Consider the following 14,596-nt stretch of genomic DNA (forward strand, 5'->3'; position numbering starts at 1 on the left):
CACTGGGACCCGGGAGGGCACTGGGACCCGGGGGGGCACTGGGACCCGGGGAGGGGGTGGCACTGGAACCCGGGGAGGGGGGGGCACTGGGACTCGGGGATGGGGGGGGCACTGGGACCCGGGGGGGGGCACTAGGACCCGGGGAGGGGGGGGCACTGGGACCCGGGGAGGGAGGGGGCACTGAACCCAGGGAGGGGGCACTGGGACCCGGGGAGGGGAGGCACTGGGACCCGGGGAGGGGGGCACTGGGACCCGGGGTGGGGGGGGCACTGGGACCCGGGGAGGGGGGGAGCACTGGGACCCGGGGAGGGGGGGAGCACTGGGACCCGGGGAGGGGGGGCACTGAACCCAGGGAGGGGGGGCACGGACCCGGGGAGGGGGGGCACTGGGACCCAGGGGGGGCACTGGGACCCGGGGGGGGCACTGGGACCCGGGGGGGGCACTGGGACCCGGGGAGGGGGGCACTGGGACCCGGGGAGGGGGGCACTGGGACCCGTGGAGGGGGGCACTGGGACCCGGGTAGGGGGGGCACTGGGACCCGGGTAGGGGGGCACTGGGACCCGGGGGGGGCACTGGGACCTGGGGGGCACTGGGACCCGGGGGGGCACTGGAACCCGGGGGGGGCACTGGGACCCGGGGGGGGGCACTGGGACCCGGGGGGGGCACTGGGACCCGGGGGGGGGCACTGGGACCCGGGGGGGCACTGGGACCCGGGGGGGGCACTGGGACCCGGGGGGGGGGCACTGGGACCCGGGGAGGGGGGCACTGGGACCCGGGGAGGGGGGCACTGGGACCCGGGGAGGGGGGCACTGGGACCCGGGGAAGGGAGCACTGGGACCCGGGGAAGGGAGCACTGGGACCCGGGGAGGGGGGCACTGGGACCCGGGGAGGGGGGCACTGGGACCCGGGGAGGGGGGCACTGGGACACGGGGGGGGGGGCACTGGGACACGGGGAGGGGGGGGGCACTGGGACTCGGGGATGGGGGGGGCACTGGGACCCGGGGGGGGGGGCACTGGGACCCGGGGAGGGGGGGGCACTGGGACCCGGGGAGGGAGGGGGCACTGAACCCAGGGAGGGGGCACTGGGACCCGGGGGGGGAGGCACTGGGACCCGGGGAGGGGGGGCACTGGGACCCGGGGAGGGGGGGGCACTGGGACCCGGGGAGGGGGGGCACGGACCCGGGTAGGGGGGGGCACTGGGACCCGGGTAGGGGGGGGCACTGGGACCCGGGTAGGGGGGGGCACTGGGACCCGGGGGGGGCACTGGGACCCGGGGGGGGCACTGGGACCCGGGGGGGGGCACTGGGACCCGGGGGGGGCACTGGGACCCGGGGGGGGCACTGGGACCCGGGGGGGGGCACTGGGACCCGGGGGGGGCACTGGGACCCGGGGGGGGCACTGGGACCCGGGGGGGGGGCACTGGGACCCGGGGAGGGGGGCACTGGGACCCGGGGAGGGGGGCACTGGGACCCGGGGAGGGGGGCACTGGGACCCGGGGAGGGGGGGCACTGGGACCCGGGTAGGGGGGGGGCACTGGGACCCGGGTAGGGGGGGCACTGGGACCCGGGGGGGGCACTGGGACCCGGGGGGGGCACTGGGTCCCGGGGGGGGCACTGGGACCCGGGGGGGGCACTGGGACCCGGGGGGGGCACTGGGACCCGGGGAGGGGGGCACTGGGACCCGGGGAGGGGGGCACTGGGACCCGGGGAGGGGGGCACTGGGACCCGGGGAGGGGGGCCCTGGGACCGGGGAGGGGGGCACTGGGACCCGGGGAGGGGGGCACTGGGACCCAGGGAGGGGGGCACTGGGACCCGGGGAGGGGGGCACTGGGACCCGGGGAGGGGGCACTGGGACCCGGGGAGGGGGCACTGGGACCCGGGGAGGGGGCACTGGGACCCGGGGAGGGGGCACTGGGACCCGGGGAGGGGGGCACTGGGACCCGGGGAGGGGGCACTGGGACCCGGGGAGGGGGCACTGGGACCCGGGGAGGGGGCACTGGGACCCGGGGAGGGGGCACTGGGACCCGGGGAGGGGGCACTGGGACCCAGGGAGGGGGGCACTGGGACCCGGGGAGGGATCACTGCGACCCGGGGAGGGGGGCACTGGGACCCAGAGAGGGGGGGCACTGGGACACGGGGAGGAGGGGCACTGGGACCCAGAGAGGGGGGGGCACTGGGACTCGGCGCACTGGGACCCGGGGAGGGTGGGGGCACTGCGACCCGGAGGGGCACTGGGACCTGAAGAGCGGGAGGCACTGGGACCCGGGGATGGGGGGGGCACTGGGACCTGGGGAGTGGGGGGGAGACTGGGACCCGGGGAGGGCTGGGGAACTGGGACCCGGGGAGGGGGGGCACTGGGACCCGGGGAGGGGGGGCACTGGGACCTGGGCACTGGGACCCAGGGAGGGGGGTGCACTGGGACCCGGGGAGGGGGTGCACTGGGACCCGGGGAGGGGGGCACTGGGACCCGGGGAGGGGTGGGGGCACTGGGACCCGGGATGGGGTGGGGGCACTGGGACCCGGGGAGGGGTGGGGGCACTGGGACCCGGGGAGGGGTGGGGGCACTGGGACCCGGGGAGGGGGGCACTGGGACCCAGGGAGGGGGGTGCACTGGGACCCGGGGAGGGGTGGGGGCACTGGGACCCGGGGAGGGGTGGGGGCACTGGGACCCGGGAGGGGTGGGGGCACTGGGACCCGGGGAGGGGTGGGAGCACAGGGACCCGGGAGGGGTGGGGGCACTGGGACCCTGGGAGGAGGGGCACTGGGACCCAGAGAGGGGGGGCACTGGGACCCGGGGAGGGTGGGGGCACTGGGACCCGGGGAGGGAGGGGCACTGGGACCCCGGGAGGGAGGGGCCCGGGGGAGGGGGCACTGGGACCCGGGAAGGGGGGGCACTGGGACCCGGGGAGGGGGGCACTAGGACCCGGGGAGGGGGGGCACTGGGACCCGGGAAGGGGGGGCACTGGGACCGGGGAGGGGAGGGGGGGCACTTGGACCCGGGGGGGGGGGCTCTGGGACCCGGGGCACTGGGACCCGGGGAGGGTGGGGGCACTGGGACCCGGGGAGGGGGGCACTGGGACCCGGGGAGTGGGGGGGCACTGGGACCCGGGGGAGGGGGCACTGGGACCCGGGAAGGGGGGGGCACTGGGACCCGGGGAAGGGGGGGCACTGGGACCCGGGGGGGCACTGGGACCCGGGGGGGGCACTGGGACCCGGAGGGGGGCACTGGGACCCGGGGGGGGGGCACTGGGACCCGGGGGGGCACTGGGACCCGGGGGGGGGGCACTGGGACCTGGGGAGGGAGCAGTGGGAACATGGGGGGGGGTCAGTGGGAACATGGGGGGGGGAGGGGTCAGTGTGAACATGAGGGGTGGGGGCACAGGGACCAAGGGAGGAGGCAGTGGGAACCATGAGGGGGAAGTGGCACAGGGATCCAGGGAGGGGGCATCGGGACCCAAGGAGGGGGCACTGGGCAGCACAGTAGCACAGTGGTTAGCACAGTTGCTTCACTGTGTGGGGGGTAGACAGGGACCCGGGAGGGCTGGGGAACTGGGACCCGGGGAGGGGGGGCACTGGGACCTGGGGAGGGGGCACTGGGGCCCGGGGAGGGGGGGCACTGGGACCCGGGGAGGGGGGGCACTGGGACCTGGGCACTGGGACCCAGGGAGGGGGTGCACTGGGACCCGGGGAGGGGGGGGGGCACTGGGGGGGCACTGGGGCCCGGGGAGGGGTGGGGGCACTGGGACCCGGGGAGGGAGCAGTGGGAACATGGGGGTGTCAGTGGGAACATGGGGGGGGGAGGGGTCAGTGAACATGAGGGGGAGGGGGCACAGGGACCAAAGGAGGAGGCAGTGGGAACCATGAGGGGGAAGTGGCACAGGGATCCAGGGAGGGGGCATCGGGACCCAAGGAGGGGGCACCAGGCAGCACAGTGGTTAGCACAGTTGCTTCACAGCCCCGTGTCTGTGTGGGTTTCCTCGGGTGCCCCGGTTTCCCCCCATAGTCCAAAGATGTGGATTGGCCATGATAAATTGCCCTTAGTGTCCAAAAAGGTTAGATAGGCTTACTGAGTTACAGGGATAGGGTGGAGGCATGGGGCTTAAGTGGGGTGTTCTTTCCAAGAGCTGGTTTCAGACTCGATGGGCCGAACGGCCTCCTTCTGCACTGTAAATTCTATGATGAGGGAGCAGGGCCACTGGGACCCGGGGAGGGGGCAGTGGGAGCCTTGAGGGGGGGAAGGGTCTCAAGTACCTCCCGGGAGGGGAGTTATTACAAGGTGCTGGGGAAAAGGGGGCTTTAAGGCGCTGGTGTCCCCTCCCCCTCCCCTCGGTGCGCCTGCGCGGTGCAGGCCGCGCTGGTGTCGAGCGAAGAGCCGCTGCGATCGGCGGCGAGTCCGGAATTTAACACCTTCACGCCCCCCCCCCCCCCCCGGCCCGTCCCGCGCCCCTCAAAACAACAACAAATCACAAAGAACATCTTTAGTTATTTTCACCCAACCCACCCCCCCTCACAAAAAAAAAAAATCCCCAATTCCCGGATGATTTGACACATTTCCCTGAGTGACGAGAAAGAAGCGGAGCGCCTTCCGGCACGGAGCGGGGGGGGGGGGGGGGGGGGTAACGATGCGCCAGAGGCGGGGTGAGCGCGCTGCCGGGCCCGGGGCCGCTGAATAGTTCCACCTGGCAGCGGCCTGTGAAGCGGACAGGGCGGAGGCGGAGGAGGAGGCGGCGCTGCTCACTCCCGCCTGCCGGCCCGATTAGAGCTCGCGGCCTAGTTGCCGCGCCGCGAACCCCCCCCCCCCCCCCCCCCAACTGACATCCCCCCCCCACCCCGGGGCTCCTCCTCCTCCTCCCGCAGCCGCACCACCATCACCATGGCACAGGAGCAGCCGGATCCCGAGCAACGGCTTCACAAACAAGAGGGCACCGGGGCTCTGCCGTCCCTGGTGCCCGGCATGGCAGAGGCGGAGGCGAGTGCACTGCAGCAGAAACTGAAAAACTCGATCTGGTAAGCCAGCAAAACTGGGGCCTGCTTCATAAACAAGTCTGTGCCTGTCCTGAGCCGGATATTTTATTTATATATATCTATATTAGAGAGAGAGATTGTTGGTATTGCATATTTCGTGGACAGGTTATATCTGATGCCTAACTGTGAGCTGTGGCTTTTTCTTCGCAGAGAAAAATAAATGATAGTTTGCTTGATGTTTTTGACCTGCACGTTTTGGAATATGATTCGTGGTCCGGGTGGGGGTGGGATGGGGTTTTTTTTTTTTGTCTTCAATTTAAAATAAAGGACCTATTCATGACACAATGGAGATCACTGACGTTTTATTTTGTTGCATTTTTTTTTTTTGTGTGTGTGTCTATGGGTTAAGAGTGTCAAGACGGTTACCGCTGCGGTGTTTCTGCCTCCCCCCCCCCCCCTCCTCCCTCCCTCGATTTAGGAGTTGAGCGTGTGAACGAACGAAAATATTGTTGATGAATCCGCCCCGCGAACATTCTATCTTGAGTAGAGTTTAGTGAGGCCCAACTTGTTAACTTTTGTATTTCTAAAGATGTTCCAACGTAGAGAAACAGGAATTAAGGTGGAACTGCTCGCCAGATGTCTGGGTTTCAAATCATAACAGCTTGGTTTGTGCACTGACGAACTATGTTTATAGGTTTTGTTCTTCGCACGTTTGACATTCATAAGCACAAAAAATTCAAAGATATTCAAACGTAATATGTATGTTTAATGTTGCACAAATATTGGGGAGGCGGTGGCGTAGTGGTATTGTCACTGGACTAGTAAAGCAAAGACCCAGAGTAATGCTCTGGGGACCCAGGTTCAAATCCCGCCACTGCAGATGGTGAAATTTGAATTGAATAAAAACATAGTCGCGGGAGCGGAGAATCGCACCCCAAGTGCCCACGACGGCGCGAAACGGCCCTGATCTCGACCGATTCAGAGCCCGAAAATGGTCAACGATCGGGGCCGTGAGAAACTCTGGGGGCGTGTTGCTAACTTGTGACACTAATAAAGATTATGATCACATGTAGGCCAGACCAGGTTAAGGACAACAGGTTTCCTTCCCTCTGGGGGCGTCGTCAGCGCGCGCCTGGCATTGCCGCTGCATAAAAGTGGCGCCGCGTCATCCGCCGCCTAACTGGTGTCACCCGCGCATGCATGGTTGCCGTCCTCCCCGAGGCCGTCCCGCAAGAAGATGTCGGATGGATCTTGCGGGGCCGGAGGAAAGGAGGTCTGCCTTCACAGACCCCTTTTGAGTGCAACCCCGGTGAAAGAACCTCCCTCGCCCCCACAGGTTCCCCCCCCCAGCGTTCCCACCTGCAGTGACCAGGTGTGGATGGCGCCGGCGGGAAGCCGTCGTTTTGGGCAGGCCGCTCGGCCCTTCTGGGCCAGAGAATAGTGGGTGTAGTGGAGAATCGCCATTTTGGGTGTCCCGGGCGATTCTCCGGCCTGCGCCGCGCAGAACTCGACGGGCCGTTCTCGCTGCTTGGGTGCATCGTGGGAGGGTGTTGGACCGGTGTCGCGGGAAAAAATGGTGCGCCAGGCGATTCTCCAAACTGGCGCGGGAGCGGAGAATCGCGCCCCTGGAATTTAAGGTTGAATGATGACCATTAAACCATGGGCGATTGTAGTAAAAACCCATCTGGTTCACTAATGTCCTTTAGGGAAGGAAACCTGTTGTCCTTAACCTGGTCTGGCCTACATGTGATCATAATCTTTATTAGTGTCACAAGTAAGCTTACATTAACACCGTTACTGTGAAAATCCGCTAGTCGCCATACTCCGGTGCCCGTTCGAGTTGAGGGAGAATTCTTTCGGGACTGTGGGAAGAAACCGGAGTATCCGGAGGAAACCCACACAGACACGGGGAGAACGTGCAGACTCCGCACAGACAGAGCAAACCTGAGTGCCTGGTACTGTGAAGCTGTGCTACCATGTTGCCTCCAGACTCACAGCAATGTGGTTGACTCTTAAATGCCCCCTTGAGGGCAATTAGGGATGGGCAATAAATGCTGGACCCACGTCCCATCAATGAATTTTGAAAAAATAGTTGAACGTACAGAGATAAATCAATATAATACTTCAATGGGGCAGCACGGCGGTGCAGTGGATAGCACTGGGACCACGGCGCTGAGAACCCGGGTTCGAATCCCGGCTCTGGGTCACTGTCGTGTGGAGTTTGCACATTCTCCCCGTGTCTGTGTGGGTTTCACCCCCACAACCCAAAAGATGTGCAGATTAGGTGGATTGGCCACGCTAAATTGCCCCTTAATTGGGAAAAAAAATAATTGGGTAATCTAAATTAAAAAAAATATATACTTCAATTGTTTTAATTGCACCAATTGATTGATTGACTTTATTGTCACATTGTACCGAAGTATAGTGAAAAGTATTTTTCTGCGGCCAGGGGAACGTACACTTTATGTACACAGTAGACAAAAAGAATAATTGACAAACTACATCGACAAAGAGTGATTAGTTACAGTGCAGAACAAGGGCCAAACAAAGCAAATACATGAGCAAGAGCAGCATAGGGCATCGTGAATAATGTTCTTACAGGAAACAGATCAGTCAGAGGGAGAGTTATTGAGGAGTCTAGTAGCTGCGCGGAAGAAAGCTGTCCCTATGTCTGAATGTGCGGGTCTTCAGACTTGTGTATATTCTGCCTGATGGAAGGATCTGGAAGAGGGCGAAGCCTGGGATGCAGCTGGATAGGATGCTCTATGGCGCCTCTGTAGAGGTTTGTGAGAGTCGATGCAGACATGCCTAATTTCTTTAGCTTCCGCAGGATGTAGAGACGTTGTTCGACTTTCTTGACTGTTGCATCAATGTGGGTGGACAAGGACAGACTATTGGTGATGGTGATCCCCAGGAACTTGAAGCTATCGACCTTCTCCACTTCGGAGCTACGCTTACTGAAGTTTATCGTCTTTTCCTTGGTTTTAGAGAGGTTGTTTTCGATACACCATGCAATTAAGTGATCTATCTTCCTTCTGTAGTCTGATTTCTTGTTGTTTGAGATACGACCCACCACAGTCGTATCATCCGCAAACTTATAGATTGAATTGGAGTTAAATCTTGCCACACAGTCGTGTGCATGTGTATAGGGAGTACAGTAGAGGACTGAGCACACATCTTTGCAGGGTCCCGGTGTTGGGGACTGTTATGGTCTGTTGGTGAGGAAGTCAAGGATCCAGCTGCACAGGGAGGGGTCAGGTCCAAGATTGCAGAGTTTGGTTATTAGTCTTGTGGGGATAATGGTGTTGGAAGGCGGAGCTGTAGTCTGTGAACAGCAGTCTGACATAGGTATTCTTGTTGTCGAGGTGTTCGAGTTTGTAGGGTCAGGGAGATAGCATCTACTGTGGACCGGTTGCGGCGATAGGCGAACTGCAATGGATTGAGACTGGGAGGCTGACGATGATTCGTCTCGTGACTTGCCGCTCGAAGCATTTCATGATAACAGAGGTCAGGGCCACCCGGGTGGGGGCCGCCACGCTGGCCGGTTTAAGCCGGCCAGTGAACAGGAGTGGGGAGGGGCTGCGGCCATCGGAGCCCGGCAGAACCGGTTCCGATGAGTCTAGCCGGGGTGGAAAGTGGGGGGGAAGGAACAGAGGCTGGGGGCAGGAGTTTTGTAAAAGGAAGTGGAGGGGAGGAGTCGAGGAGGGGAGAGAGGGATTGCAATGCGTGGGTGTCATGTTCAGTAGTCTTTCGGTGATTGGATGGCATTGAATGTTCGGGGGGGGACGACTGTATAGGTCAACGGTGACCATAGGCGATTCCTGATTCCTTTTTGGTTTTTTTCTCCTTTGTTTGTCCCACTGTGGGGGTTGTTTTATTTTATGCTTATATTGCCAGGGGGGTCATTGTTTGGGGTGGTGGGAGGAGGGGATCGTTGTTGTTGATAAGGGAATTGACTTTGTATTTGTTACCGTTTACTGCTTGTTGGTGGGGTGTAAATTTTGAAGAAAATGTGAAAATGGAGAATAAAAATATTTTACAAAAAAAAACACAGATGTCAGGGCCACCGGTCGGTAGCTGTTGAGGCATGCTACCTTGTTCTTCTTTGGTACTGGTATTATGGTGGTCTGCACAGGATCTGAGTGCTCGCCAGGGACCCGCCCCCGGGGCCTGTCGCTTTCCACAGGTTCACTTTCAAGAAGCCAGCTCTTACCTCTTGAGGCTGTAATACTGGGTATGGGTGTGTCCAGGGCTGTTGGGGCAGGTGGCACTTGTATTGGCTGTCTGTTCAAAGCGGGCATAGAACTTGTTCAGTTCATCGGTGAGTGACCCTATGCTCACTCTTATTGGGCTATATTGGCTCACAGTCCACCAATTAATTGATTTAAAAATTATCAACCATGTGCTCAAATCCCTCCATTGCCATGCCCCTCCCAATCTCTAACCTCCAGCCCTTTGAAAACTGTTATTCCAATTCTGGGTGCCTTGTGAGCCCTTTACCCACCCTTTGGTGGCTGTGCCAATGGCTGTCTAGCTCCTAAACTCTGGAATCCACTCCCTAAGCGCCTCTCTTTTGAACTACTGTTTAAAACCTACCCCTTTACCATGGTTTTGGTCACCTGTCCTAATATCTCCTTATGAGACTTGCTGTTCAAATTTTGTCCGAATGCCCCTATGATGTGCCTTGGGGCAAAGCAGTATGTTAAAGATGCAATGTAAATGCCTGTTGTAGTGAGATTTATTACTGTGCAATCCCTGCAGCATTTTCTTTTTCATATCTTAGTCCGTCATCTAACAGCTTCAAATTATGTAAGTAATTTTAAAAATGTTATTTAGTACACTATAGTATTTATTGTGAGAACATATGTTGATCTTGCACATTTTGTAAAATGTAAATTCCGTTTAATCTCCTTAAAGCTAAAAATTTGCTGTATGTCGACATCAGCCTTTGGCTTGATCCCAAATTCCATGTAATTGTCTCAGCCAAAACAGGCTTTATAACTGATATAATGCACTAGAATTCTTCACTTTTTCTAAGGGAAGAGGAAGGATCTTTTCCATTTGGTGTGTGTTGCAATTTGTTTGTAAAGATGGCTTGTAATCAGACAGTTAACTGGTTTCTCACAGGTTAGTGTCTTAGAGCTGTCTCATTTGAACTTGAACATAAGTTTTGTCAGCTCTTGGTTGGGCTGCCAGATGGAGCAGCTTGTAGAAATGAAATGGATGGTTTTTGGTCTAATCGACTCATCTTGCTTTGCTGAAAATACGCCTCGTGGCTGATAACAGAGCGTCGATAATAGTTTTGTAGTTGTTTCTCGCTGATAGTGATGTGTGCTCCTGAAGTGAACTGCTTTAGAAGAAATGGTTTAATTTTGTATCTCTGATGCAATATGTCCACTTGATGCAGATTACCTTAACACTGGGCTACTTTTCTTTCATAGTGAACCCGGCATTTGAAGCAAAATAAAAAACAGTACCGAATGTGTTGAAATCTGTTGGCTGAATTGCAATGGGTGAACAAATTGAATGCTGTTTCTGTTGAGGCATCTACTATACATTTTCGAGAGTGCAATTCATAGTGTATTTTTCATAGAGACTTCAGGTTGAAATGTTTGGGGGGGGGAAGGGAAAAGAGGGGTTCCAAAAATTTCAAATTTTCCTGCTGGCATTTTTTGGAGCTCATTTTGCTCAATGATTGACTAGAATAATTTGGCATAATATTCGAGTGCATGTGATAACTGACTGTTTATTAGTCATGATTAGCAATTGGCTGGTTGGATAGACAACAACATGCAGTGGTGCACAATGAATTTGGGTGGCAGCTGTTTTATAGTGGCACAGGGATTGGCATTGGAACAGCTAATGTTTATCTTTTCAGATGATATAGAGGATAAGATTATGTAGTGTCTGAATTTCAAGATAACTGTGAAAATCCAAAGAGCTTGAATAAAAACTAGGGCTGTTGGCAGATAGGAGGTCGGTGCAATTTGATATGTTTAAGCTTGGGATGTAACCACTCAAAGTTTATTTTGACCATGGTTAAACAAAATCAGGAGTTCTTTGCAGAATTTGGGTCTTGCTCTGGTATTGGAAGGAGTGCAAAGCGATGAATGATGCAGAATTAAGCCTTTAGAGCTAAGAGAAGCGATTATTAGCCCTGGGACTTTCCTGTCTTGTGAATTTGTGCAAGGGTGATTTAATAGAAGTATTTAGGGAAGACGGTGGTGTAGTGGTAATGCCACAGGATTGGTAATCCAGAGACCAGGCTAATACACTGTGGGCTTGGTTTCAAATCCCACCAGGCAGCTGTTGATATTTAACTGCAATTAATTCATAGAACTGTAATTGGAAGGTAGTCTCTGTAATGGTGACTATGAAACTATCATTGATTGTTGTTAAAAACCCGTCAGGTTCACTAATATGGGACGGGATTCTCCCCTACCCGGCTGGGCGGGGGGTCCCGAGCGTCGGGCCGCCCCAAAGGTGCGGATGTCTCCACACCTTTAGGGTCAAGCCCTCACCTTGAGGGGCTAGGCCCTTCAATAATGCCTTGTGTATATGATACTGGAATAGATGGGAGAAGCTTAACATAGAATATTTAACACTCTCCATATTTATAATTGACATGGTGAAAATTTACATTCTAAAACATGGAGGAAAGTCCATAAGGGAGGATTGAATGAGAAGCCAAGCAGATTGAAGGGCAGAATTGTTATTGCGAATAAAGTAGATAAGAAGATGCACACCTCTGCACCTTAAGCTGAGGTTACATCTGTTGGGGCATTTGCGCTTTCCCCGTTTGAACCATGGAAGCAGTTGTACCAGACAATACCGTTTGGTTGTAAGCCCCTTATTGGGGCTGGTTTAGCACAGGGCTAAAGAGCTGGCTTTTAAAGCCGACCAAGGCAGGCCAGCAGCACGGTTCAATTCCCGTACCAGCCTCCCCGAACAGGCGCCGGAATGTGGTGACTAGGGGCCTTTCACGGTAACTTCATTTGAAGCCTACTTGTGACAATAAGTGATTTTCATTTCATCAGCATTCTTACTCTAGCTGTGAAGACAGCTGCTTTTTTATGCAAAATAAATAATCATTACACGTGGCTTTATAAACATATTAAATGTAGGTATGCAGCTTAAAATAACTAGGTTTCCTATTGCATGTATTGTATCTGTGATGAGTGACAAAAATTTCCCCTTTGTCAATGACACCTGCCCTTGTCTCGGGTGCAAATCTTGAGCTAGCTGTTTTATCAGTAGGGTACCTGTGATAATCTTTGAGTTGGATTTTGTAGCTGCCGTGTGGATGTATGATGATTCAACCCATGCTTGTCCTGTTTTCCCCCAACAGTTTCCATTTTATTGCACACCTCAAAACTCTCCTGACAATGGGATTCCCAAAACGTTGTTCCCGTATTAGCACATGACGCAAGTTCTATTCTTTGCCACAAGCAATCACTGCTACATAACACATCTCTGTTCAAAGAGAAAAACTGAATCAATTTGCAAATAGCATGTTTGGGTCTAATACAGAAGTAGAATGCTGTGGACGCTTGAAATCTGAAATGACAGCAGAAAATACTGTCAGCATCAATGGAAGGCGAAAGCATTAATGTTTCAGAATTCAGAATCTACTTCTGATGAAAAATCATCTACCTGAAATATTTCTCTTGATACTGCCAGACCTACTGAGTATTTCCAGCATTTTGTGTTTTTATTACATGTTTGGGTCTGGTAAGATAGACTTTATCTGACGAGTTGACCTAAAATTGTATCCTTAAGACTCTGACCTGTATTACCACCATCAATACAAAAAAAGTTTCCTTGAAATGCATCCAGTGAAATTTTGTTTTTGAAAAATCTTTCATGAAAACTCGGCAGTTCTTACTATTTTTTCTTCAAGATATGTTGAGTGTGTAATCTTGATCTGTTTACCCCAATTTAAGAGGATAAAAGTTGAAAATGCAAGAGGAAAAGGGGTACACGTTAAACTTTCCGCTTGTCGGGATGAATATTTAAAAAAAAAAAAAATTTAGAGTACCCAATTCATTTTTTCCAATTGAGGGGCAATTTAGCGTGTTCAATCCACCTACCTTGCACATCTTTGGGTTGTGGGGGCGAAACCCACGCAAACACGTCGGGATGAATATTGATATGTAATGCCAGGAAAGGAATGAAGTATGTGGAATTGTTTTATAGTGTCACAGTCATCAAATGTGGTGCTGCATTCAACTCCAGTAAGTGCTTTTTAATTTTGCTGGTGTTTTACAAATTGTGACTAGCCTACCCTAAACAATGTTATTTTGATAGAGATGACATGTAAAGTTTTCATATGATCACGTGAACTATGTAAATTACTTTTCAAATGTGGTCCAGAGAAACACTTGAACTGTGACAGATGTTTGATGTGTTGGTGGTTTTAGACCCTGTAGTGGTGGGAGCAATTTTGACATAAACATCATACATTAGAACAATGTTAAACCTACTGGCTGTGTGATGATAAATTATTACACCCAAGGCTGCTTTTGGAGTATTTATGCAGAGACCTGGTGTTCTCTTCTGGGCTCAATATCTGGATCTGCTTCTGTTGGTGGTGGGAAGTTCCACTTGTTCACATGCTCATATTTCAAATAAAAATATCTCCATACTCAGGTTTAAGATATGCTCATTATAGATCTTTAAAATCCAAATGTGTCCAAAAGTACTTTTATTAAAAAAAAAGTTTTTATTAAGAATTTTTCAACAATATTTTCCACCTTACAAACACCCCCCCCCCCCCCACCCCCTGGTTGCTGCTGCTGCTGTCCGACCTTCATCTAATGCTCCGCGAGATGGTCTAGGAACGGTTGCCACCGCCTGTAGAACCCCTGCGCAGACCCTCAAGGCAAACTTTATCCTTTCCAAATTGATAAACCCAGCCATGTCATTTATCCAGGCCTCCACGCTGGGGGGGCTTCGCCTCCTTCCACATTAGCAAGATCCTTCGCCGGGCTACTAGGGATGCAAAGGCCAGAATGCCGGCCTCTTTCGCCTCCTGCACTCCCGGCTCGTCCACTACTCCAAATAGTGCTAGCCCCCAGCTTGGCTTGACCCGGACTTTCACCACCTTAGATATTGTTCCTGCCACTCCACTCCAGAACCCCTCCAGTGCCGGGCATGACCAAAACATATGGACATGGTTCGCCGGACTTCCTGAGCACCTCCCACATCTGTCCTCCACCCCAAAGAACCTACTCAGCCTCGCCCCCGTCATATGCGCTCTATGAACCACCTTAAATTGTATCAGGCTAAGCTTGGCACACGAGGAAGAGGAATTAACCCTACTTAGGGCATCAGCCCATAGCCCCTCCTCAATCTCCTCCCCCAACTCCTCCTCCCATTTACCCTTCAGCTCCTCTACCAAAGCCTCCCCCTCTTCTTTCATCTCCTGGTATATCGCCGACACCTTGCCCTCTCCGACCCATACGCCCGAAATCACCCTATCTTGAATCCCCTGTGCCGGGAGTAGCGGAAATTCCCTCACCTGCCGCCTCACAAACTTGCATGTACCTGAAAGCGTTTCCCGGGGGTAGCCCAAACTACTTCTCCAGCGCCCTTAAGCTCGCAAACGTCCCGTCAATGAACAGGTCCCCCAT

At 55.6% G+C, this 14,596-nt stretch overlaps 1 protein-coding gene across 1 annotated transcript in view; it reads left to right on the forward strand.

The window, feature by feature from the left end:
* Window positions 1–4,596: 4,596 nt before the first annotated feature.
* LOC140387531 (DNA-binding protein RFX7-like) overlaps window positions 4,597–14,596 on the forward strand; it is a 147,077-nt gene continuing 137,077 nt past the window's right edge. Inside the window, exon 1 of the mRNA XM_072470751.1 lies at window positions 4,597–5,006. Within this exon, the coding sequence (XP_072326852.1) occupies window positions 4,873–5,006 (134 nt within the window). The 5' untranslated portion in view covers window positions 4,597–4,872. The remainder of the gene's footprint in view (window positions 5,007–14,596) is intronic.

The sequence above is a fragment of the Scyliorhinus torazame genome, chromosome 12 (genome assembly GCF_047496885.1).
Source record: "Scyliorhinus torazame isolate Kashiwa2021f chromosome 12, sScyTor2.1, whole genome shotgun sequence".
In the NCBI taxonomy this organism is placed as follows: domain Eukaryota; kingdom Metazoa; phylum Chordata; class Chondrichthyes; order Carcharhiniformes; family Scyliorhinidae; genus Scyliorhinus; species Scyliorhinus torazame.